The sequence below is a fragment of the Rhinolophus ferrumequinum genome, chromosome 11, assembly GCF_004115265.2.
Source record: "Rhinolophus ferrumequinum isolate MPI-CBG mRhiFer1 chromosome 11, mRhiFer1_v1.p, whole genome shotgun sequence".
NCBI classification, from domain to species: Eukaryota; Metazoa; Chordata; class Mammalia; order Chiroptera; family Rhinolophidae; genus Rhinolophus; species Rhinolophus ferrumequinum.
The window spans coordinates 57,095,194-57,122,733 of NC_046294.1; the positions used below are offsets into that span (position 1 = coordinate 57,095,194).

At 36.8% G+C, this 27,540-nt stretch overlaps 1 protein-coding gene across 21 annotated transcripts in view; it reads right to left on the reverse strand.

Annotated features, from left to right (window-relative positions):
- DLG2 (discs large MAGUK scaffold protein 2) overlaps positions 1-27,540 on the reverse strand; it is a 1,874,701-nt gene that overhangs the window by 375,696 nt on the left and 1,471,465 nt on the right. For all 21 annotated transcript variants that reach the window (XM_033121658.1, XM_033121661.1, XM_033121660.1 and 18 more), the window contains one exon: positions 4,222-4,290. In XM_033121658.1, the coding sequence (XP_032977549.1) occupies positions 4,222-4,290 (69 nt within the window). The remainder of the gene's footprint in view (positions 1-4,221; positions 4,291-27,540) is intronic.

A 27,540-nucleotide genomic window follows, 5' to 3' on the forward strand; every position in this document is an offset into this window, starting at 1 on the left:
CTCCCTTTTGGCTGAGGAGAAAACCCATGCTTAGAGGGGAATGCTGCAGTAACAACAGATGGCAGAGAACCAGAATTCAAAATCAGTTCTTTGATTCTAGAGTCAGTTTTCTTTCATGATTGTAGGGAACAGAATATTTTTCTTAGTGCATTATTCACTAGAGGCAAACTGCTTCATATCAGTTGAAACAATGGACACAGCTGGTCATACTTTTGTTTTGTTTTGTTTTTTAGAGAAGGAGTCACTCTCGTGTTTTGAAGCCAGGTTAAGGCCTTCGCATTTTGGGCTTCAATTTAACAATGAATTAGAATTACTGATTGTGTTTATCACAGAGGTCATTTCATCCAACTGGAAACCAATGCAAAATGCTTAAAGAATGCTTACTGGCAAACTGCTAATACACTTTTGTGAATAAGAAGAAAGAAAAGGTTTGGAAATAGCTTTAGAAGGAAATGCCATTATATAGTATAAATGGAGGAAGTCTTACTGCTAATGACCAAAATATGGAATGACAACTCCTCAGCCAACAGAGATCTTCATAAGGAAGAAGAAAGGTGAGGTAGAGACCAATGGAAGCTCAGCCCCCACACCTTCACCTCTACCACAAACCACACCTCAGACACTTAGCACGCAAGTGGACCTTCAGAGCCATCCCAAACGATGGGTTATTAAGTCTGTTTAATGACTTCTAGGCTTAGAGTCAGTTGTAGTTCTTTATCATTTTTTACCCTGGGAAGTTCTTCACTATGTCTAACTCAGCATGAATGTGGTTTATGAATGTCATGACAAGCTCAATAAAGCCTTTTCATGCCACATTATAGGGGATGGAGCTGTATAGTGAAGTCAAATTTGATTTCAAACACAAGATGTACTACTTTCTGTGCAAGTGGTCTGGGAAATTATTTAATCTCTTTGTGAATCAAAATTTAGAAAACAGGAGGTCTGTTTCATAAAACTATTTTGGAAATAAAATCAGATAGATTAATAGATGTATGGCTCGTTGGCTGGATGGATAGATGGATGGATAGGTGGATAGATAGATAGATAGATCGATCGATCGATCGATCGATCGATCGATCTAGCCTGCCATCTATAAGCACTCAATAAATGTTAGTTTCTTTTCTCTCCCCTTGAAGGAATATCCATGAATTTGTACTATATTTACTTCCAACAATCTGCACGTTTTGAATATGATCTCATTGAGCACATGATGAAGCTCCCTTCACTGTCAATATAGAATCCTAACCCTGTCAATGTTTTCTTAATAGAATGCTGTCCATCCCTTTGTTAACTCTGGATGTCCTTTCCTTGGCTCTTTCCACATATCTGGTGTAACATGCAGAATTCAAAACTGTTCACAGTCCTTCGGAGGATGTGCCCAGCAACTGAGTTTTGTGGAAGTTTTTCTAAAGTAGGCACTTTCCTGAAAGAGGAAACTGAGGGGAGTGGTATGGAGAGTGCGGTTGCAAGGCTGCACCGACTTGTAATGCACGTGCTGACTCATGAACATTCATTCTCAAGTTCAATTGGAGAATGTCCACAGGCTGGATAGACTATTTCCTCTTGTGTGTTTAAGTGGTCTCTTTGTCTTGAACATTCTAAGATACGTATACACATCTGAAATTAAACAGCATTTCTTATTCTGGTCCTCCGTTCTTTGTTTTGGAGCCGAAGATAAGTTGATATGTAGAAAAGGCTTAGATTATTCTTTGGTGTGTTTAATAAGCATTTAAATATAATCTTGGTAATTGAAATATTTTTATATAAATATTAACAAGGCAATGAAGCAGACTCAAACAATGTTTGGATTGCTTTCAAAATGATTATTACCCGTGAGTACAGGAATATGGCTCTCCAAAGTATAGTGAAGACACCAGTCCTTGACTGTTTTAACAAATCCTTTCTTAATATAAATGAGAAATTCTCCTGCCTGATAAATTAAGTATACATTTTGTATAAGAACAGCAACAACTACTGTAACAAACACATATATAATGTCACTACTTTTATAAAAAATAATATATATGAATTTCATTCTTGAAAAAAAACAACCCTGCTGAGAAATATTATTAGTATCACCATTTTACAGATGAGGAAACCGAGACACAAAGAAACCAAGTAACTTGCTATCACACAGCTACTGAGTTCCTGAGTGTGGATTTAAATTTGGTAAGTCAGCTTGGATCCATGATCTAGACCACCTTGTATATTACAGAACAAAATGCTATGATGTATTGATTGAGAATTGTATCTTTTTTTTTTTGAATGGACTAGAACAAAGGTTACAATGGAGATAGTGTCCTATTGAGAAATAAGCTACTTAATTCTCCAGAGCTAAGTTCATATTTAGCTTACCACCTCTATCTCTCTGTTTTGTTGTTGTTATTATTTATTTGTTTTCTTTGTTACTAGAGGAACTAAAGTGGTTTGATGTTCTTTATCATCCAAAAGAGAAGAGAACTAGCAGGAAAAGGAAGTATCCTTTTGGGGGGAGTGCTGTGCTCATGGAGAGGTCATATTCCTTTCACTTACCTTTCCATGAATTTGGGGACATTCAAGGGGTTTCCTTAGCTGAAGGAAGGGCACTCCATGAAAAGTATTTATGAAATTTATGGTGTTCCATGAAGGAAAGACTAATACCTCCCTCTCAGGTGGATGTCCACTTGGCCATGGAGTGTGCTGACTTGCCCTGTTGCTCCTGAGGTTGGAAAAGAACCCGACGGAGAGAAGAGGGGAAGGTCAGCCAGGGAGAGAGGAGGTAAGGACTATCCCTGGGAAGTTCCCCCGGAGGCACAGGAACGAAAGACGCTGCTGCTCATGCCTGCAAGCCTGACATGCGAAGCTTCTGAGGACAGATGAGAAGGGACTCTGAGCTTGTGAAGGGTTGTTGCAGCTTGGGCAAAGTGGTGAGCACATCAGGGGACTACAGAGTGCTAACACTAAGAGTGTGTGGGAAGAGAGAGTTGAGTCTCCCAGGGTACCACATGGCTGAAGGAGTTATTTGAGTCTCATAGCATCAGTGCGTATTTGGTTCTCTACCAACCCAGGCTACATTACTAGAGATAAGCAGCAGAAAGGAGACAGCCACAGTAGAATGGTAAGGAAATGCCATTTCCCACTTCCTTATTTATGCCGAATACAACCAAAGGAGAAGTCTAAGAGAAAGAAAGGTCTAGAGGGTGGTATGAGAAAGACAGACTGCAGATCACACCTCTATCAACTCCAGAATCTTTTGGTGGCACCCAAGTCTTAATTATGTTGGAAGGAGGGACAAAGATCTGAATAAAACATAAGATTTTAAAATGGAGAGGACTAATAAATAATAAAGTTAGAAGTTTGACTTGAAATGCCATTAAGAAAGCTTAATTGGGAAATAGGGTTAAACAAAGTATAGTTGGTAATAGATATCAGAAAAATAAAATAATGTACTTTTTATACATTAACCAATTAAAAGTTCTCAATTAAACCAGTTGCAATTATAAGGCAAGTGGAGGGAAATATTACCCCCTTTGGCCCAACCTCTCCAGCTTTTATCTGATTGGGGAATTTAGAAATACAAAATACTAAGTCCTCTCATATAAGCCTGCCCAGCCAACATCTCCATTCTCATATCCACTGCCTCACACACCCTGTGCCTCAGCCCTGAATTACTCAATGGCCTTTCACAGCACGTGCTTGCTCATATGGTTATGTTTACGCCTATGCTCTTTCTTCCGGTCAGATTCCTCTTCCTTCCGATATCTGTCAGGCAAATGTCTTCGGATGCTTCAGTTCTCAGCTCAAGAGTTATATCATCTCTGAAAGCATCCTGATCCCCTGCCCCCTCCCTCTCTGATACCCATTCTCAGCCAGGTTTCCTTCCCGAATCCTCCATTAATCCCTTACATGTATATCCTGTGTGATGCTTATGCTGTATACAAGTATGTGTACTTATTTCTGTCACTCCCACTAGACAATGAGCTCTCTGAAGGGAAAGAAGAAATCTTATTTGATTTGTTAAATCTACTACATAGCACAGTGTTTGGCACACAACGTAAGTTTCATAGATATTTGCTGAGAGAGAGAGAGAGAGAGAGAGAGAGAGAGAGAGAGAGATTGAGAGAGAGAGAAGGGAGGACAGGGGAAGGAGAGAAGGAAAGAAAGGAGAACCTTTTTTTATGATCAAAATGATGAGGCTGCACAGTTTGGTTTAGAGAAGGCTCCATATTAGTCTTGTCTTACCCTTCCAGTGAGATGGCCCGTTGCAGAGTCACTGAAGGCTGGCGGGTTGCAGTGCTGTGTTGGGAATGACTGTCAGAAAAGAAAGAAAAACAAACATAGATCATTTATGTAAAATGTCTTCAAACATGATCATCAGTCCTGTTGTCAAGAAAAGAACCAATCTTGAAACAAATAGGTAGAGATTAAATCACTGTACTTTGGCGATAAGTAGAATCATTCCCCAAATACAACATTCAACCAGATAAGGGGCTACTATTTTCACATAATTTGATTTCAATATGTATTAGTCAAAAGTAAGCTTTAAATGACAGGTAGACATAAAAGAAACAAACATATTTGGAAAAGGTAATTTTTCTCCCCCTTGGAATAAGACAACATAGAGCATCAAAACAAATTTCATTATGATGCAGTGTATTATTTTTTTAATGCAGAATATTTTTTCAAAACAAAAATTTAAAAACAGTGAATTTGCAAATGGGAATAGTATTTAACTAGTATAAATGTATTAGTTCAAATTTGTAACACTTACTTGTACAATTAATCATTAACAATTCAGCTATTGGATGAACACAAAAACTTAAAAAATGGGATTTCTAGTTGCATATCAACCTTAAGTTAATGTAATTAATTCATATTTTGTTTTGGTTGCATGGTAACAAGAAAGGATTGATTTTACAGATAAGTGGTTGCAATAAAAATGATATGTAACATTTATTGAGCACTTGTATTTATTGAGCACTTTTCTAAGTCTATATGTTTACATCTTTTATATTTTACAACCCTGTGAAGTATGTACTGTACCCTAAACAGAAAGGTTTAGAAACTTAGTCAAAGTCATGTGGTAAATACCCGTGCTTGCAATGCCATCTAGATTTGTGTGATTCTAGAGTTATTATTCTTAACCATCATATCATACTCGTACTACTTCCCAAATGGTAACAATTTTTCAGGTTTGTAAGAATTTGCTTTGCAATCTCAGAGTACTCTTTAGTTAGAAAGAGATAAAGGGACATTTTCATCTGAGATATGCACAATCACAATCCATCCTCAAGGAGGAATTCATGCTGGGTTTTCTATGTGTTACCATGTAAGATAAAACATATTTCAGTGCGTGATTTTAATGTGCAGTATTAGTTTAATACTTTAGCTGTAATATTAGTTACATATACAAGCAGTATACGAAGGTGTGTATACAAAGATATATGTATAAAGAGAAACTCGAGTCAAATGTTTGCAGAGCACTACGCTCCTTCGCACAGCTCTAGGATTTCTCAATATATACTCTGAAAATACTGACTGACATTATCACAGAAGGTCAATCTGTAGACTGCAGATTAAATTTATAACTTGGTCATTAGGGGTGAGACGAGGTAGCTCCCTGTGAATAGCATTTAGTTGTGACATGGATGACATTTATTTGAGGTTGAGGGAGCGGAATTTGGGGTCTGTAGCTAAACCCCAGAGAATGATCTTCAAGTCAAGCATTGTGTCTTTTGTTTTCTGGCATCCCTCACAGTGCCAGCACCACACATGGTCAGTGGACATGTTTTGGTTGACCAGTTGAAAAGTAGCATAACATTGAGGAGACGGACCATGCAGCCAGACTGCCTGAGTTCAAAATCTAGCTCTACCACATATCCCGATGGGACCTTGAACAAGTTACTTAAAGCTCTATGTGTGTCAGCTTCTAATCTGTAAGACTAGCATATAGTAGTACCTTCCTCATAGGGCTCTTATGATAATTCAGTGAGTGAGGTGTTTTGAACAATACCTGTTTCATGGTAATAAGAGCTACATAAGGGTTTGTTAAGTAAGTAAACTAATATGATTTAGCAGTATTTACTTTGAGATGTTTGGTATTAAATAAAACTTATTAATTAGGTCATTTCAGTTAGCCATATAGTCAGTGACACAAGATGCATATTTCTGAGTGTAATATAACTTTGGTGATCAATATTAAATTCAAATATATTTTCTATTGCAAAAACATTATAAGATGACAATCAAAATAAGAGAAAAAAATTCACCCATAATTCCATGACCTTGTTTCAGACTTTACAGAACGATCTAATTTAATTCTTGCAGTTGGCTGTGACATAGATATGATATCCCCATTTTATGTATAAGAAAACAAAACACATAGAACATAAATAACTTGTCAGAAATCAACAGCTTGCAAATATGGAGCCAGAATTAAAACTAAAGCCTGTCTTGTGGCCAATTGTGTGTACTTTCCACTCTATGACTTTCTGTATGCCCACATGTGTTTCATATAGTTTTATATATACACAGAATATATATAACTATATATCCTGCATTTTCCCTGCTTACATTAAAATTTAAGCAGTTCTGATAGGGTCTCCATAATTGTTATTTTGTTGTTATATAATACTATTTCCTATGAAGATATAATTTATTTAAACTTGCTTTAGTGGTTGGATATTGGGTTATTTCCATTGTTTTGACATTATAAACATTGTTGCAATGAACATGTTCATATCACTTTTCCTTATTTGACAATTTCCTTTGAATGTACACTCCCTACCAAAAAAAAAATGCATAGGTTCTTGATTTCTGTTATTAAGTACTTTTCAAAAGATTTATATCGTTTTATTGCCCTAAAATATTTTTAAATATACATATACACACATATATACATATACACACAGCATATATATGTATATGTATATACGTATGTATATGTATGCGTATATATGTATATATACGCATATATATATATATATATAAATATATACATACCAGTTTCATTACAATCTTACAAGTACTGCCATAATTTTTTAAAAATTGATAACTTAATTGGTACAAATAATACTACGAATATATGAGTATTTCTTTGTTTATTAGTGAGAAGGATCATTTTTTTTCTACGTGCTTATCTGCTAACTGCATTTCTTTCATTTAAACTGTTTAATCCTTTCCTTTATCATTTATCTTCCACTAGTCTAGAAAGTACCAACAGTTCTTCATGGGTAAAGATCAATGACGCTCACTAACTAAGATTAATGAGTAACTGGAATCCCTCATAACTTCCTCACCATTAGCCTAGCACACATAATTAAAACAAGGAAATACTCAGTAATCGCACCTTACTTATCACTACCTTAAACTTTATTATTCTCCCTTCAATTATTCCAATAATGTCCCTTTTAAAGTTTTAGTGACACTATTAAAGGCAAAAGGTACCACGAAGTGCTCAGAGAATTTGACTCCTGAAAAGTCAGCCAGTTTCTCCAACATGTAAATCTGGAACAAACAGAGACTTTTAGAATGTGTAATTACCCTTTTACTCTACTAAGACAACTATGGTGAATTATCTGACAGTCAAGACCTTTGGATGCAGGGGAATTTTTGTTATTTCCTCACAGTTCCATTTAAGTAGTATCTGCACTGGGGGTACTTGCAGTGGTTATTAGGAGCTACCTGACAGTGACAATAACTGGTACCAAACAGATTCCATTATTTCCATATCACTGGCTACATGGACAGCATGTTGCTAGTTCTAACATGACTAAGAAATTGTAGGTAACCACTGCTTGGCTCTTCCACCTCCTCAGGCAGAGAGGCCAACCAGATAGAATTATGAGAACTGCAATGGGAAGAATCAAGGGAGGAAGGCACAGCTAAAACTTAAAGCTTCAATATTGGAGAGCTAAGTACTCAGAATGTTCTTTGTCTTAAAAACAAAAACGAAAAAAACCACAACTCTTCTATGAAGCATACTATGACATGCCTCCCGGCCTCCCCAGCACAGCTAACATGCTGCTCTGTACCCGAAATCATCTTTTGCACACATGTATAATAGCAGCCAGGGCTAAGAATCACCACGCTTTCGTTATGTGCCTGTTTTTCCTACTAAGTCGTGTGTGCTTTAAGAGCAAGGAGTAGGGCTTATCCATCTCCACATTCTCAGTTCTGGGCTGGCACACAGAAGATGCTTCACAGGCGTCCTTTTGAATGATGAATGCCACGGAATGAGTTCCATCTATCTGTAAGGCTCCACGCCTGATTTCTTTTAAACTTTGTAGCAACACTGACAACTAGCTATTATGTCCATTTTTAGGGAAATTAAATTAAGGCTTCAGGTCTCACAGGGAGTAGGTAGCAAGAGTAGAAGAATCCAGGTTTTTCAGCTCCAAAATTTGTTCTTTTGAGACAAACCCTGTTGCCTTTCAGAAAGGTGAAATCAAAGCTCTGTGATTAGTCCATGAAGAGGACTCAAAACACTCGATTAGAAAATACTGAACTCTCACTAAAATCCACCAACAGTATTATTTTTTGCATAAAATACCACCCTTTAGTTTCACTATGTATGTCAAACTTGCATGTCAGTGGCTTTTGAAGATCTTTTTTTTTTTTTTTAAATGAAGATCATGTAATAGAGGGATTTCTCTGTCCTACCCATACCACCTCATTAGTGAGCCCTGGACATTTATGAGTATTTAAGTGACAATGAATGGTGGGTGAGTCAAATGAGAATGAGGAAGGCTCAGCATCACGTCATATCACTGATGCTGGAGAAGTCCCTGTCACCCAGTAGAAAACCAACTCTGTACTTAAGTAGCTAGGCTGACCTGTCAAATCAGATAACTGTGGAGGTAAATCTTGCCAAGAATTTTTAAGACTCAGAGAGAGGTAACAGCCCTATTGCCTTTCTAAATCATGCTGTCATTGGATAACATTGATCCAGAGATCAGTAGAGTCTGTTTCCCAACAACTCTCTGATTTCCTAAATGAAAGACTCCCTAGCTGTTGCCTAGGAAAATGACATTTGAATGGTGTTGAAACATGCACGCTTGTTGCTGTGTTAAATTAATTTTTTTGAGCATCTGAATTTAAATTGTTTTATTACACATGGAACACAAAGGTCCTAACTGGTGGTGATAAATGGATTTTTAATTTTCTCTTTCTCTTAAAGCAATGAGAGGCAGGATAAGGGGTCTTTCCAAAATGTTGTAATGTTAAAACTGTTATCTTAACGAAGAGCACTAAAAAGGTTTTTCTGTGTCTTTGATGAACAAACTGGTGACAATAAACTTATTTAAGATGTCTTGTAAAGTCCCATCCATCACTGAAATACATCCTGATGTGTTGTCAATATTTTATTTCGTTCTGCACTCACATTTCTGAAGAACTCGCATCTCTCCTTGTCATATTTAACTCCTCGTCTTTCTCTTGAATACCTGTATCCACAATTTATCTGCTCTCTTAATATTTATTTTCTTCTCTTTTTCTGTCTACTTTCCCCCTCTTCAAGTATGTGCATTAAATTGTGACTATTCTTAAAATGAAGAGTATATTTTCTTGGATATCCAGCTAGTACCTCAAATGCAACATAACCAAAATATCATCACCTTTCTCCATGAAGCTGGATATTTCTCCTGTTGTTTCATTGATACTTAACATGAGTCGTGTTATATGATTATTTATATTTTCTGTTTACATCCAGCAAATGTTAATTGGTCACTTACTACACACCAGGGATTATGTTAGATGCTTGGAATGACTCTTTGATTGCTTCATAGTGTAGTAATCAATAAATGCTTGATAATAAAGAAGATGGTGAAATCAAATAAACCATATGGTACCTTTCATATGGGAAATATTTTTCAATGAATCTCCAGGTATATTTGATAGACAAACCACCTAAGGTGGATTTGGAAGGATGTATACGTATTTTAAAAGGTGGAGAAGGACAAGAAGACTTTCTGAGATGCTACAAGAGTATGATGATCAAGGTCATGGAGGGTGAAAAGTATGTGCTGTTCTGTAGGAATTGGAGTGTTTGGCTTGGCCAGAGCAGGGCCAGGAATGAGGTCAGGAAGCTAACTAGGGGTAGATCATGTGGGGGAATGAATGCCATGTCAAGAGGTCTGGACCTTATCTGGGGGGCAATAGTGAGGTCTCCAAGGTTGCTAAATGGGAGAGGGGAGGAGGATCAGGATTGTAACTTCTATGACTCAGAATGGTAAATCTGAAAATACTCTGGACAATAGAAGAAAGAAGAGGAAATCTACAGGCAGGGGGACTAATGGGAAGCCATCATGATGGAGAAAATTAATAAATGCCTAAACTTGGATAGTGGCAGTGAGTAGGAAAAGGGGATAAACTGAACACACTTGGAGGAAAAAATATATAAATATGAATAAGAAGAGGTTATAGAGAGGGCACTTTGCTCTCCTGAATTGATTCTAGTGATCTGGAGGAGGGGACATTTCTTCTGAAAGTTAAAAATCCCTTAGATAGAAGGAACCTGCTCTTCCCAAGGTATAGGGGTAATAATGTTCTCTTCTAGGACTTCCAAACAAGTCTTTAAATATAGATTGACTTTGGTGTTAGAAGGTGGGTGGTGATGAGGAAAAATGAACTGAGTTCTATCATTGACTGAGAGGATGTCTACACTGTTAACAGAACCAAATAGTACATGTGTGTATAGGAAAGTACATGTGTATATAGAAAAGTATAATTGAGTTTGGTTTTATACAAGATTAGCTTGATGTGCCTGCTACATATGTGGGAAATACAGTGTACAGCGGAGCAGCTGTAACTATTGACAAGTTCTTCCTTCGCTTGGTGTAACTCCTGTCTGTCCTTAGCATACCCACTGAATGACAAATATTCCTTGCATTGTCTACATGTTCAGTGCCTTTGAATTGATTCATAGGGTCCTGGTGACCCTATGAATTAGTAAGGTCCATAATGTCCTGTCTTCAACAGCCCTGCTCAGATCCTGTAGACACATGTCTATGGCTTCTTTTATGGAGTCTATCCATCTCATATTTGGCCTTCCTCTTTTCCTGTTTTGCAACTTATTCCTTACATAAACATTCCTAACACTTTTGGTTATTTCTTTAAGAGAAAGTTTCAAAATTCCTACCTATCTTTTTCTGTATATTCTTAATTTCTTTCTTTCTTTTTCTTTTTTTCTTTTTTTTCTTTTTGATTATTACTTCCATTGCAGAACCTTGAAATGATTTCAGAGTTCTAGATATGTCAAATCAGGGCTAAGTACCATGAGATGCTGACTTTCCTCTATCTGGATTCTATACTCTTCCCAGAGCAGCCAAAGATAACATGGACTTTTAACATGTGCTGAATTGAATTATTAAGTTTAGTGTCAACGTAACCTCTCATATATTTTTGACATCAAATGATTCAAAATCAAATATATTATGTACTTGAACAGTGGGTTTTTGAAAACTCAATATAATTATTAATATCCACCCTTCTCAAATTTAATGCTATTGATTTTGATTTAGTTGTATAGTTTGTTAAGCTAACATTAGATCACCAACTCAATAAATATTTATTGAGCATTTAAGATATGCTAGCCATTACAAAATTGCACTCTTTTATCTAGTTATGTGTCATCTTCAAATATAGTAAGATGCCTTTTACATTTTCATGCAAGTTATTAATTACAATAATAGACAAGGACCATTCATTGTAGCAAATCATCACAGATGTCCTCAAGTTTAATAGTCCACAAGTTTCACTCTTGAGTGTTCTTAGTCAGCATCTTTTTACAGCTTAACAAGTCCTCTCCATCCCCTCAGTGACAAGCTGACTGATGCCCACAGAAAGTAGAGTGCTCATCGCCCATTTATTTCCATTCCTTCCATGGACTTGTATGCTAAGAATCAGTTGTAATTGTTCTCAAATCCATTTATGTCTATTTTGTTCATTTTTATAATCACATAATTTAATTAAATGTTACAAAAATGAAATATGAGTGTGTAAAAAAATTGTTTATATAAAGAGTAAATTAACTGATCTAGACAGACTTAACAATTTTTTGTTGTTAAAAATATTGCTGAGGATTAGATCAAAATGGCGGCATAAGGTGAGCCTCTGTAAATCTCCCCTGGAATTTACAATAAATTGAAAAACTATAACTCCACAAATGACTCCCTGCACAGCAGACAGGCAAGACGAACAGGATCACTACTGAATTCACCTAAAGGTGGGCGAATCGCAGGCGCGGGGGAGGATGGAAGGGAGAAGTGCGGAAACAGAGCTGCACGGGCGCAGGACGCACACCTAGCTCAGTGCTCCGAGCTTTCTGCATCCCGGAACTATCGCAGCTGTGGGAGAGGGAAGAACTTGGACTGCTAGGGCTCCGTTTATGCCCCACAGGGCTGAGGGGATGGCATATAACATGGCTGAACCCAATGCTCATGGCAGAGACCTTGGAGCAAAGACTGGGGGAAGAAGGCTGAAAATGGGGGTTTAAGCCCTCACTGCTGAGCAGAGAACAGAACCCTTAGGCACTGAGACTAGTCGCCCCCTCCCTACCTTCCCAGAGCTCACCTGGCCCCCACCTGACCAGTGCTAGAAGCAGAAGAGTAGCAGTGTCAGATCTAAAGAACAGAATATTTGCAGTTCTGAGAACTGTGGTCCCCAGACACAGATTCACAGCCCAATTAGTTCTGGCAAAGGGGAGGGAGCTTTGGAAGGAGGGCCTGCTGTGGTGGTGGAAATGACACAGATGGAAGAAGAAAGAGACCTGAGACTTAAAAGAAATGAAAGAAATCTACAAGAACTTTCTGACTCCATCAGAAAGAGCAATATAAGAATAATGGGCATATACCAGAAGGAGAAGAAAGAGACAAGGGAACAGAGTATATTCAAACAAATAGTCGATGAGAACTTCCCAAACCTGTGGACAGAACTGGATCCTCGAATCCAAGAAGCAAATAGAACACCTAATTACCTCAACCCCAGGAGGCCTTCTCCAAGGCACATTGTATTGAAGCTGTCAAATCAACGACAAAGAAAGAATCCTCAAGGCAGCCAGGGAAAAGAAGACAGTAACCTACAAAGGAAAGCCCCTTAGATTATCATTAGATTTCTCAGCATAAACTCTACAAGCCAGAAGGGAGTGGAACCAAATATTCAAACTATTGAAAGAGAGAAATTATGAGCCAAGAATAATATACCTAGCAAAGATATCCTTCAGATATGAAGGAGGAATAAAGACCTAGGAATAAAGTCCTTTCCAGACATACAGAAGCTGAGGGAATTTTCTAATATACAACCTGCACTACAAGAAATACTAAAGGAGGCTATTCGACCACCATCAACAGGGACAATTTGTGGCAACCAAAACATAAATAGGGGAGAGTAAAGGCCTGAACCGGAATATGGGAATGGAGAAATTAGGCATGCTGAAGAAAAAGGAATACTCTAAATATCAAACTTTCTTTTACATAAACTTAAGGGTAACCACTCAAAAAAATAAAATCCAGAACTGAGATATATACTGTAATATACAACGAAACAGAGGGAAACATCATAGAATACCACCACACAGAAATAACAGACAACAACAAAAAGGCAAAAAAACAATGGAGACGCAGTCTTATGAGAAAACTAAAGATAGAATGATAGGAAATCCTCACATATCAATAATCACCCTAAATGAAAATGGACTGAACTCACCACTAAAAAGACACGGAGTAGCAGATTCAATCAAAAAACTAAACCCAACCATATACTGCCTCCAAGAGACACATCTCAGCTACAAGGACAAGCATAGACTCAAAGTGAAAGGGTGGAAATTGACACTCCAAGCAAATGGTATCCAGAGAAAATCAGGTGTACCTATACTGATATCAGATGAAATAGACTTCAGGGTGAAAAAAGTAACAAGAGACAAAGATGGACATTTCATAATGGTACAGGGGACTATACAACAAGAAGACATAACAGTCATCAGTATTTATGCCCACAATCAGGGAGCACCGAAATATACCAAGCAACTACTAACAGAACTAAAGCAAGAAATGGACCAAAACACAATTATATTAGGGGACCTAAATACATCATTGACAGCTATGGCTAGATCATCCATAAATGACACATTAGATGAAATGGACATAATTGACATTTACAGAGCACTTCATCCTAAAACATCAGACTATATATTTTTTTTCTAGTGTACATGGAGTATTCTCAAGGATAGACCATATATTGGACATAAAACTAACCTCAGCAAATTTAAGAAGATTGAAATCATACCAAGCATATTCTCTGATCACAAGGCTTTGAAATTGGATGTCAACTGCAAAAAGAAAGCAGGAAAAAACACAAAAAAATGGAGATTAAACAACATACTTTTAAAGAATGGCCGGGTCAAAGAAGAAATAAGAGGAGAGATCAAAAGATGCACAGAAGCAAATGACAATGAAAATATATCCTACCAAAATTTTTGGGATGCAGTGAAAGCGGTTTTAAGAGGGAAATTTATATCATTACAGGCCTATCTCTAGAAACAAGAAAAATCCCAAATACATAACCTCATGTTACACCTTAAAGAACTAGAAAAAGAAGAACAAATAAGACCCAAGTTCAGCAGAAGAAAGGAAATAATAAAAATCAGAGCAGAATCAAATGAGATAGAGAACAAAAAGACAATAGAAAAAATTAATGTGACAAAGAGCTGGTTCTTTGAAAAGATTAACAAAATTGACAAACCCTTGTCTAGGCTCACTAAGATAAAATGAGAGAAGACATTAATAAACAAAATCAGAAATGAAAAAGGGGAAGTTATCACGGATGCCACAGAAATACAAAGGATAGTCCAAGAATACTATGAAGGATTATATGCCACCAAATTCAATAACCTAGAAGAAATGGACAAGTTCTTAGAAACATATAGCCTTCCTAGGCTGAACCTTGAAGAACTGGAAAATCTAAACAGACCTATCACCAGTAACGAAATTGAATCAGTCATCCAAAACCTTCCCAAAAGCAAAAGTTCGGGACCAGACGGCTTCACTAGTGAATTCTACCAAACCTTCAAAGAGAATCTAATACTAATCCTGCTCAAACTCTTCCAAAAAACTGAAGAAGAGACAGTACTCCCTAACTCATTTTATGAGGCCAACATTACCCTGATACCAAAACCTGGTAAGGATAACACAAAAAAAGAAAACTACAGACCAATATCTCTGATGAATACAGATGCAAAAATCCCAAACAAACTTCTAGCAAATCGAATACAACAAAGCATTAAAAAGATTATTCATCATGACCAAGTGGGGTTCATCCCAGGGGCACAAGGATAGTTCAATATACGCAAATCCATCAATGTATCACATTGATCACACCACATAAACAAAATAAAGGACAAAAATCATATGATTATATCAATTGATGCAGAAAAAGCATTGGACAAGATACAACATCCATTATGATTAAAACACTTAATAAAATAGGTATATAAGGAAAATACCTTAACATAGTAAAGGCCGTATATGACAAACCCTCAGCTAATCTCATAATTAATGGTGAAAAACTGAAGCCTTTTGCTCTACGTTCAGGAACACGACAGGGCTGTCCCCTATCACCTCTGCTTTTCAACATATTGTTGGAAGTCCTCACCAGAGCAATCAGGTAAGAGAGAGAAATAAAAGGCATCCAAATTGGGAATAAAGAAGTTAAATTGTCACTCTTTGCAGATGACATCATGCTACATATAGAAAACCCTAAAGACTCTACCAAAAAGCTATTAGAAACAATCAAAGAATACAGTAAAGTTGCCGGCTACAAAATCAACGTACAGAAGTCCATTGTATTGCTATAGACTAACAATGAAATCTCAGAAAAAGAAATTTTTAAAAAAAATTCCTTTTGCAATTACAGCAAAAAGAATAAAATACCTAGGAATAAACTTAACCAAGGATGTGAAAGACCTATATGCTGAAAACTATAAGACTTTTTTAAAAGAAATTGAAGAAGACACAAAGAAATGGAAAGACATTCCATGCTCATGGATTGGAAGAATCAACATAGTTAAAATGGCCATATTACCCAAAGCAATATACAGATTCAATGCAATCCCCATCAAAATCCCAATGGCATTTTTTAAAGAAAGAACAAAAAATCATCAGGTTTGTTTGGAACCACAAAAGACCCTGAATAGCCAAAGCAATCTTAAGAAAAAAGAACAATACTGGAGGTATCACACTCCCTGACTTTAGCTTGTACTACAGGGCAACAATAATCAAAACAGCATGGTATTGGCAGAAAAACAGACACGTAGACCAATGGAATAGAATTGAGAACTCAGAAAAAGAACCACATAAATATGGACAGATAATTTTTGACAAAGAAGCAAAAAACATACAATGGAGAAAAGACAGCCTCTTCAATAAATGGTGCTGGGAGAATTGGAAGCCACGTGCAAAAGAATGAAACTGGACTCCTATCTGTCACCATGCATCAAAATAATTCAAAATGGATCAAAGACTTAAGCATAAGATCTGAAACAATAAACTGCATGGAAGAAAACATAGGTACTAAACTTATGGACCTTGGTTTCAAAGAGCATTTTATGAATTTGACTCCAAAGACAACAGAAGTAAAAGCTAAAATAAATGAATGGGACTATATCAAACTTAAAAGCTTCTGCACAGCAAAAGAAACCATCAACAAAATAAAGAGGCATCCAACTGAATGGGAGAAGATTTTTGCAAACAGTGCCTCCGATAAGGGGCTAATATCCAAAATATACAAGGAACTCATGCAACTCAACAACAAAAAAACAAACAACCCAATTGAAAAAATGGGCAGAGGACCTGAAGAGACATTTCTCCAAAGAGGACATACAAATGGCAAATAGACATATGAAAAAATGCTCAATATCACTAATCATCAGAGAAATGCAAATAAAAACCACAATGAGATATCACCTCACCCCAGTCAGAATGGCTATCATCAACAAGACAAATAGTAATAAGTGTTGCAGAGGCTGTGGAGAAAAAAGAACCCTCTACAGTGTTGGTGGGAATGCAGACTGGTGCAGCCGCTATGGAAGGCAGTGTGGAGGTTCCTCAAAAAATTACAAATAGAATTACCGTATGACCCAGCAATCCCTCTCCTGGATATCTACCCAAAATATCTGCAAACATTTATCTATAAAGACACATGTGCTCCAATGTTCATTGCAGCTCTATTTACGGTGGCCAAGACATGGAAACAACCAAAATGTGCTTCAATAGATGAATGGATAAAGAAGTTGTGGTATATATACACAATGGAATACTATTCGGCGGTAAGAAAAGATGAAATAGGACCATTTGTGACAACATGGATGGATCTTGAGAATATAATGCTAAGCAAAATAATCAGACAGAAAAAGCAGAGAACCGTATGATTTCACTGATATGTGGTATATGAACCAAAAACAACAAAAGAACAAGACAAACAAATGAGAAACAAAAACTCATAGACACAGACAATAGTTTAGTGGTTACCAGAGGGTAAGGGGAGTGGGGGGTGGGAGATGAGGGTAAATGGGATCAAATATATGGTGATGGAAGGAGAACTGACTCTGGGTGGTGAACACACAATGGGATTATAGATGATGCAATACAGAATTGTACACCTGAACTCTATGTAACTTTACTAACAATTGAACAATTTCACCCCAATAAACTTTAATTAAAAAAAAAAATATTGCTGCCCAATTAGGTGAGAGAGATAACTGTAAAAGTAAGAAAATAATTATAAAATGAAATTTCCACTTAGCTTACTTTTGATACTCATCTAAACCAGAAAGCATGGATGATAAAGTAAAGGTATTCTTTATACAAGAAAAATGAAGCAGAACTTCACAAATGGGCCGCAGGTTTCTGGCTTTTCAAATCAATTTGGTGTACCAAATATTTTAGAACAATTAATGGACAACTTAGATGTTGGAAAATAATATCATAAAAAACGTGGCCAGAGGGTAATAATGCTAGAGAAAATCTTGATCCTCCCATGTAAAAAAATAATAAAGAACACAATTTATTAACTGATCTCTGATAAATTGAAAGTTCTGATGATTTAAGAAAGACAATTTATAACATTGAACTAATGAAGATGAATTGTTGGAAACTGAAATTGTGGACAGTGAAGAAATTATGCATTATGGGAAAAATACATGGATCTAGATATGAATAAAAATATTGGATCAAATCCAGGGCCCTAAATTCCTCATGTCATAGCCAAAGATGCTAGAAATGTGGCTTTAAGCTGAACAGCTTCAATCAACAGTCAGTAACTGCATGGTAACAACAACAACAAAAATTAGAGGGCTTTATTGGGAGAAATCCCATTTCTTCTTTTAAATACCACTAAATATTTGATTTTATTGTGCTGCCATACAGTTACATGTTTTTTAAGTTAAGGTGAAATGATTAAGGAATGTAAGTATTTTTTTCTCCTAAATGACTGTTGTATCCAATCTTTTGACTAATGAATCAATAACTGGTTCTGTCTGTGGGTTATAAGAAGTTCTATTATATGAATGTCTAACAGGATTATTATCTAGATATTAGCTCTCTACTTACCTTTAAGAAAATCATGGGAGATCTTAGAGTCGTCTTAGATTGGACACGTACAGAGGTTACATTGCACGGCCAGAATGTGTTGAAAGTGAGATCAGGACACAGATCCAATTTCCAGCCTGTGGTTTTCCCTGTCCCATGCCACAGTCACTTATTCATATTCTTCTCTGTGACAGCAGTTCAGTAATGAACATGTTAGCCAAAACATTGGCCATTCTAATAATCCTTCTTATCACTATTAAGTAGCTGGAAGACTCTGATGGTGTACTTCAAATGCTGATCCAATCTCCATGACAAATTCTTTGCTTAAAGCAATAACGAGAAATCCCAGTATTTTGCCCTTTAGGCTGAACCAAATGGTATGTGACTGAAACACATAATGGTCTCAAAGGCTGAAACATCAGGAGCAAAATGTAGTGTTTCAGTACAGAAGGCACTTTCCTGCCTTTATTCATTTTGTTTTTGGATGGCAGACTATACATCATTCTTCTTGACTTTGTGGTATACAAGCTGCATCTCATGAGGTAATGTATGAACAGCTATCTAAAAGCTCCATTCCACACTGAGTATTCTTCACAAGGAAAGTGAAAAACTGAATTTACAATAGCTTAAATCAAATATCAGCTAGAGCCATGAATACAGTTACTTCAAAAAGCAAAAATAATTTTAGTTAGGAATTTTATGTAAACTACAGACAAATAGTACAGAATGCACCAACAATTAGAGAATTTGGAAGGGGAAGATTTTCGTATACCATTTGGGATTTTAGGCATTTAACTGATATCCTGGATATCCCTTCATTTCCCATAGTAAACATGTGTTTCAGGATAACACGTTCTGGTATTTATTCTTTGACAACATCCGGGAAGCAGAGTTATATAGAAAAAAGAGCAGACATTTAGAAGTCAGAAATGTGGGTTTTCCCACTCTGCTCTGAATGAGAACTCAATGGCCTTAGGTAAGTCACCTCACGTGCCTTGTTTTGATTTTTTCTTCCGTTTGAATAGGAAACGATTGTTCCTGCCCTCCATATCTACTTTACTGAATGATGGGAAACAGTACAGATGCTCCTCGATTTACAATGGGGTTATGTCCTGATAAACCCATTGTAAGTTGAAAAAAACTGTAAGTCAAAAATGCATTTAATACATCTAACCTCCCAAACATCATAGTTTCACATAGCCTACTGTAAACATGCTCCGAGCACTTATGTCAGCCTACTGTTGGGGAAAGTCACCTAACACAATGAGTACACTGTAGAGCATCAGTTGTTTACCCTCGTGATCGCAAGCCTGACAGGGCGGTGAGGCTTCTGCCACTGTCCAACATGACAAGAGGGTATGCTACTGCATATCGCTTGCCTGGAAGAAGATAAAAATTCAAAATTCTAAGTACAGTTTCTACTGAACGAGTATCCCTTTCACACCATCATAAAGTTGAATAATCATAAGTTGAACCATCGGGGACCATCTATACTGTGACGGGGAAGCAGCATAAGCTTGGGAGTTGATGGCCTGGGGTTAGGGATTTCTTACCCTTCCCAGGTAGGTACTTAACAACCTCAAAAACTGAACACTCTAATCTCTATGCCTGTCGTCAGTATAACACAGGTAACAGTGCCTTCTTACAGATTGCTCTAAGGGGAAATATAAAGCAACACATGTGAAAGAAATTTTGTAAAGTGTGAAGCATGGGGAATAGCAAATGGAAATCACTTTCCAGGGAGGCAGTGTGATTTGGTCATAATGTGTCTGAAACTAGTGACCTGAATCTGAACTAAGCGATGGGACTAAGGGAGGAAAATATGGTTGGAGCTAAGAAATATCAAGGAAATGGACTCTACAGGATTTGGCAATGGCATGTGGTGGGTGAGCAATGAGTCTAGGACAACTTCCATGTTTCTGGTTGGGGTGACTGGGTCAATCATGGTACTTCACACTAGAAAAAGGTAGGAGAACACAACAGATTTGGGAGGAATATAATTATTTTAATACTGTATATGGTGAGTTTGGGAAACCTGCGTGACATCAAGTTAGAGATATCTCATAAGACAGTTAGGTATCAAAGTTGAATTTCAGTAGACAGCTCTGGTATGAAAGAGTACATTTTGGAGTCAACATAGGATAGGTACATTTGAAGTCATAGGTATTCATAGAAAGATAGTGATAAAAAAAATTAAAAGCTGAGATGGAGACCTGGAGATAGGCAAGATTATAAGATGTGTAGAGGAAGCTAAACCTGGAAAGAAAACTAAGAAGGAGTGAGGGGAGAAGTAGGAGTAAAACCAAGAACATATGAGGTAATGTCAGCTAACAGTGGGAGCAGGGCATTTCAAGAAGGAGAGTTTGGTCAACTGTTGTCAAAGACTTAAAGAGCTTAAATACGAAACAGGGAAAACTAGTCACTGGAGGTCTGGGTTCTATTCTGTAGACAAAGAAAAGGTCATTAACAATTTTAAGTAATATTAAAAACACAGCCACTTTTGCAGTTTAGAACAAGCCGTTCATAATCCCCAGGTATATACAACAGCTAGAAAAGGGACAGCCAGGGGGCTATAAGTGGAAGCTGGTCTTAAGAAGACTGGGTATGTATGGAGGTATCTCAAAAATCTGAAAATGGAACTACCCTATGATCCAGTAATTCCACTCCTAGGTATCTATCCGGAGAAATCCAAAACTCCAATTCAAAAATCTTTATGCACTCCTATGTTTATTGCAGCACTATATACAATAGCTAAGACATGCAAACAACCGAAATGCCCATCGGTAGATGACTGGATTAAGAAACTGTGGTACATTTATACAATGGAGTATTATGCAGCCATAAAGAAGAAAGAAATCTTACCATTTGCAACAACATGGATGGACCTAGAGAACGTTATGTTAAGTGAAATAAGTCAGACAGAGAAAGATAAGTACCATGTGATCTCACTTATATGCGGAATCTAAAGAAAAGAATAAGTGAATGAACTAATCAGAAACAGTTTTGGAGACAAAGAGGAAAAACTGAGGGTTGCTAGATGGGCGGGGGGGTGGGGATAAGGGGGAAGGTGAGGGGATTAGAAAACAGTCAGTAACCACAAGATGGCCACGGGGTTTTGAAAACTAATCTGGGGAACGTAATTAATGGTTACCAGAGGGTAAGGGGGTTGGGGGTGGGAGATGAGGGTGAGGGGGATCAAATGTATGGTGATGGAAGGAGAACTGACTCTGGGTGGTGAACACACAATGTAATTTATAGATGATGTGATACAGAATTGTACACCTGAAATCTATGTAATTTTACTAACAATTGTCCCCAATAAAATAAAAAAAAAAAAGAGAAGACTGGGTATGAATACCAAAGCTTTCTGTCCTAGCATCACCAAGGACCAGCCCTCAGAGAACCTTGCTGTAGAGCAAATGGAATTATTACCATTCCTGTGGCCAACCAGTGTAGGCACCAGGGCAAAAAAAAAAAAAAAAAAAGGCGACTCACCTCCTACCATGTTGTTGAATTCTATTTCTAATAAAGAATTCCTCTTATTCTACAATTTATATTCCTTATTGATTTTCAGGCAGACAGCTAGCACATCCAAATAAATGTGGGTTGCTTGACTTGGTGGAACCTATTAGTTTGTATGAGTGTCATGGAAAAGCCCAGATGTTTAGAGAAAAGGAAATTGTTTCACTTGACATCTGGGGTCTGAATTCTCCTCACAATGGTCACTCTAAAGAAGTCATCACCATCTTTACATTAATAAGTGAAATGAGTAAAGGGAAATTGTTCATTTTCTTCCCCTCTTCACCATTTATACTCCCAAGGTAAGAATTGCCTTCTCTGGTAGTCACCTTGGATTGAATATGTTCAAGGTAGCCATGTGGTCATTTGTACAGCTAAGTTTCTACTTATTACCAGAAATAAAAATCTGGACATAAAAACCCAACATAATAAAGTGCAATGCTTTCTAAGTCCCTTTTTAATTTGGTCCAGTGAAGTGAAACTAAGTGAAACTAGCAGCAAACTTTCTGTTTAAATAAATGCTTACTTTCCTCAGAGATTAATTTCCAGTATAAAGCGACATCTATTTTTAAGTCTTTGTTGCTCTGAAAAGCATAGATAATATTTAACGTTCATAGCCATTGGGCTATCGATATAACGGAAACATCAAATGTAAAATATCAATGTAAGGAAAGCATCAAAACACTAAAATGCATTCTCTTTGAATCTTAATGACAAGATTCCAAAGGAAGGAAACTGAATATTTATCCTCATTAACGAAAAATGACTACCTCTTAGTAACTAAATTGGATGCGAATTACAGCTCTGTCAAGACACAAGTGAAAGATTTCAAAGGGCATAGGAGTAAAATTTTTAAGTCTATGATAGTTTTCTCCTTCACATTTCTTAAAATTTGCAAAGAATTTAAAAAGTCATCTCTTTATAAGAGGCCAAAAGTATTAGTATAGTTTACTAATATATTAGAAAACTCAAGCATCACTTCTCCATATCTCAAATTTTCAATCACCAAATCAGCCAATTTCCAGTCAATAACATCCACAATATACAAAGCACACTGTACCTGATGTGATGAAGAAAACAATAAAGCCTGAGCAAAGACTATTACCTTCAAACACTTACAATGCAACCTGGGATAAAGGACATTCGATCACTTATTCCAATTTATTCTCTCTCATTCTGCCTTTGGTAAACAGCAGCACTGTCCACCTGCTTGTTCAGTCCAAAAATATTGACATTTTCATTGATTCTTCACTTTCAACCATCACACCAACAATTATGTTCCCCAATCAATTCATTAACAAGTCCCTTGCTTCTACAACAATGGACCCCATCTCTTCAGTGCTACCATCTTAATAGAGGCAACACCTTCTCTCGGTAGACTCTTCTAACAGTCTCTCAACTGGTTTTCCTCCTGTCCTTCTATAGTCACTTCTCAAAGTGGCCTGTGAGGAGTTTTTTTAAAAATCAAATTATGTCGTCCTTTTCTTATAGAACACTTTCCAAAGACTTCCCATTACAGTTAGAATATGATTTCCAGTCGCTTCTAGGGCTGCACGGTCCTGGGGACACTGTCCACCTTTCAGTGTTCATTAGTCGCCACTCTGTGCATCACTCCCCAAGACCCAGCCCTCCTGGCCTTCTTCCTGACTCTCACATAGTCTCACTAGTTCCTCTCTAAGGACGCGTGCATTAACTGCTTGCTTTGCCCCTAGATCTTCTCCTGGACACCTTCCGCTAATTCAGATCTCAACTAAAAGGTTACTTCCCCAGAGAAGCCATCCCCTAGTGTTCCGGCTAAAGGCATTCCACTCCCATCTCAGACAAGAAATAGCTTCTTACACTATTTTATTTCCTCCATGGCACTTGCACTTAATACTCACTAAAATCATCTGTTTATTGATTCATTTTTATGTTCACTGACATCCTTTCTCTTTGAAAGTACTGCTTCCATGAGTAGGAACAAGGGGAAAAAAAACACTATTTTTTTTGACTACTGAATGAGACAGGACAAGAAAAGCCTATGATCTATGTAATTTTACTAACAATTGTCACCCCAATAAATTAAAAATAAATTAAAAAAAAAAAAGCCTATGAACCCACACTTAGCCTAGCTGTATTCAGTTAGGTAAACTCATTAACTCATTCTGGGTTGTTTAATGCTACGATGAAATCAAAGGTCATTATTTTAATATCACCTAACTTATGCTGTGCATCTAGTTGAAGTGACACTTTCTTAGACTTCATTTCCCACCCCCATCTTAGTTCTTTGAAATACCTAAGAAAATGTGTTGACTTTATTGCAGAGGGATTGTCCAGTCCAACCTTGTTGGGGATTATGGTCCCCTAATTAACGGCACATCTTATATTGAGCGTGCCATTGATTTGTAAATGTGCCAAATCTTTTCATCCACCTCCAAATTTTATTAAGAGATATCCTCATTCATCTTTACACCCATTCAACCAACACTTACGGAGCACCATATATATACGTGCCAGGCAACAACCCATTCCACAATTCATTTTACTTAATCCTCCACCGCATATTTACTAAATGATTCTCCTTGTTGCTTTGTTATGACATCCCACATTCAAGAAACATGTCTGTATTTACTAAAAGTCAGCACCATGCTATGCAGTATGAGAGATTCAAATAGGTAACAAGCCCAGTTCTTGCCATCAAGGATCTTATAGTTTACTTAGAGAGATCGGCAAGTGATCAATAAGCCAACTAAAGGGGAAAAAACGGGAGTAAAAATACACTGGCGTTATAATAGAGGAGCTCTCTACTCTGGTCTAGAAGTTTATAGAGATTCAGGAAAAAAGAAGGTGGCAGGAGGGAAATGACAGTTGCTTATTTTTTTTAAGGAGTTTTTTGTTTGTTTACCCTAAAATTTTGAGAAAGCATTCTCTTTGATCCTTTTTTTTTTTTTTTTTTTTTTGTATTTTTCTTGTAGGGTTTCAAATTTCTAAATATCCTGATAGGATCAGTTTAGAAATAAGATAAGTTATAAGTATGTATGCAAGTATTGCATACACACCTGTACTAGGAAGCACGATACTAAAACAATATTTTTTTTTATTTTAACACAGCAGCAGAAATATTCATTAGACAAGGAGAACTTTAGAATCAGGAGTCATTTCCACATGTTTTTTATTTGAGGAACTTCCAGTCATTTTCTTGGTACAGAGTCCTTTAAACATGACATTTGATAACTGGGCAAAACTCCAAAGGAGCACTAAGATGACTTCAAGAGCCACATTCCTGCTCCTGCTCTTCATTCTTCAGAACTTCATCTCATGCTGACCCAGGATGGTAACCGTTTCTAACCTCAGCTTTGTTGCCCCTGTACCTAAGCATGCACTTCTCAAGGCACTTCCCATACAATAGTAAACCACTTTGCTAAAAATGGCTGCTACCCGAGCTAGACTGTGAGTTCCCTGAAGGCAGCAACAATGGTGACTTAATCGTTGCAGCCCTTATTCCAGGCCAACACAGTTCCCATCTATTTAATTGAGCACGTAATGCTTGTTATGCTGTGTCCACAGGGATCCCAAAGCAAAAATATTCAATTTTCTTAAACAAAAGCATTTGTGATTGCATTTAATGGAGCCAAATAAATATACCAGGGGTTGCCCATATACAGAACACCCTTGACAAAGGTCGAAAATGAAAATATACTCCTAGTAGACAATCCCAAATTCATGAAAAAAGACCATGCAAATATGGAAGGAATCTATCTGTTGCTACTTAAAGAACACAGTGGTGAATCTTAATTTTGGAATAAAATTTATGGTGGAATTTAATATATGAAAATAACAATAAGTGAATTCACCACTCCAATAAACTTGTGTCTTATTGGAAACATTGAGTTGAAATGGCAGTCATAACAGTTACAAGATTTAAGGACATACAAGATTTAAGCAATCAGCCATGGCAGGGCGTTACGCGGCTTACTGCTGCTGTCCATGGTTGACGCTGCTTAAACAAGGCTCAAAGTCATCAGTACGAATGGACATGAAATTACAGGATCCTGATCTGCCCACGTGGAGATGCTCTGTCAGTATAGTCAAATGTCATTTTAAAGTTAGTTTTGTGAAAGATGGAATGGCCATATTTACTTTGGTTTAAACAAAAAAGAAAAAAACAAAAACAAACAATTTGACCTCATAAACAAAGTTTCTTAATATATCCTCTAACTACCCGTAGTTTTTCATGAATTAATGAATATTAAACATACAGAAATTAATCCAGAAAAGGCACATTTATAGACATAAATTAGACCTAAATATATAAAGTAGGTTAGTAATTGTCTGGGGCTAAGTTAGGAGTGGGAATTAATTGTATTTGGGCATGAGGGATGTAATGGGGCCATCGAAATATTCTAAAACTGATTTATGGTGATGGTTACATGATTAGATAAAGTTACCAACATTTATTGAATTATACATTTGAAATGGGTGAAGTTTATGATATATAAAATATACCTTATGAAATTATTTTTTAAAAGATTGGGGCAAAATGCAAACCTTGAAAAGTATAGCACAAGATGTATATATTCTTAATGATGTGTCACTACGCACTTACTGTTGTATTTTTCTGAACTCTAAATTTCTAGGGTCTTTACCAAAGTTTTAATCTGATTCCACACAAGCAGAAAAGCACTATCTTTTATAGAAGGCTGGCCAGCTGACAATGACATTCATGTTTAGTCATGTTTTTCTCTCTGGCCTTGAAATCAGAGAAGTGATTTGTTCAGCGAATCTGCAAATTACAGACCACTAGGGCTACGTTCAACATGACGGGGCATCTACAAGGATGTGGGGATTCTGCTGCGGCCTGGCCTTTGGTCAATTCCTTGTATTTGGGCCACAGATGATTTACAAATGTTGTCTTTGAAGCTCTGTGACATGGACAAGTATTAACAAACAAGCAAATGGGAAAACAAACAAAACTAAAAAGCACAGATTCAAAGGGAAGGACATAAACTTTCCCTAAGGAGATAATGTTTTGTTTTTCTATTCCGTTAACTACCCCTTGGAATATACACTGATATTTAAATAAAACCACCAGGCCTCAAATTACATCTTATTTAAAATATGTAAAATGTTGATTTTTGCTTCAAACTTTTATTTCTTTGAGTCTCTGCTCTGCAAACCAGCCTTTAAAATTTACTTGAAGATTAAAATACTATCTGTCATTATAGAGAACAAAAGTAATAACTTGTTTCTCCAGGCCATTTTGGACAAAGGAGAGGCCAAATTTTTTATCAAATGGTTCACCCATGATTTTATTCCATGAATATTTACTAATATGTGCCAAGCACTATCTAGGTCCTAGAGATAAAGCACTGAATAAAATGAAAAATATCTCTTTCCTCATTCAGCTTAGAGTCTCATGGTAGGAATGGGTAGGGTGTATAAACAAAATAGTAATTAAAACAGCTCCTACTTATTTAAATTTTTC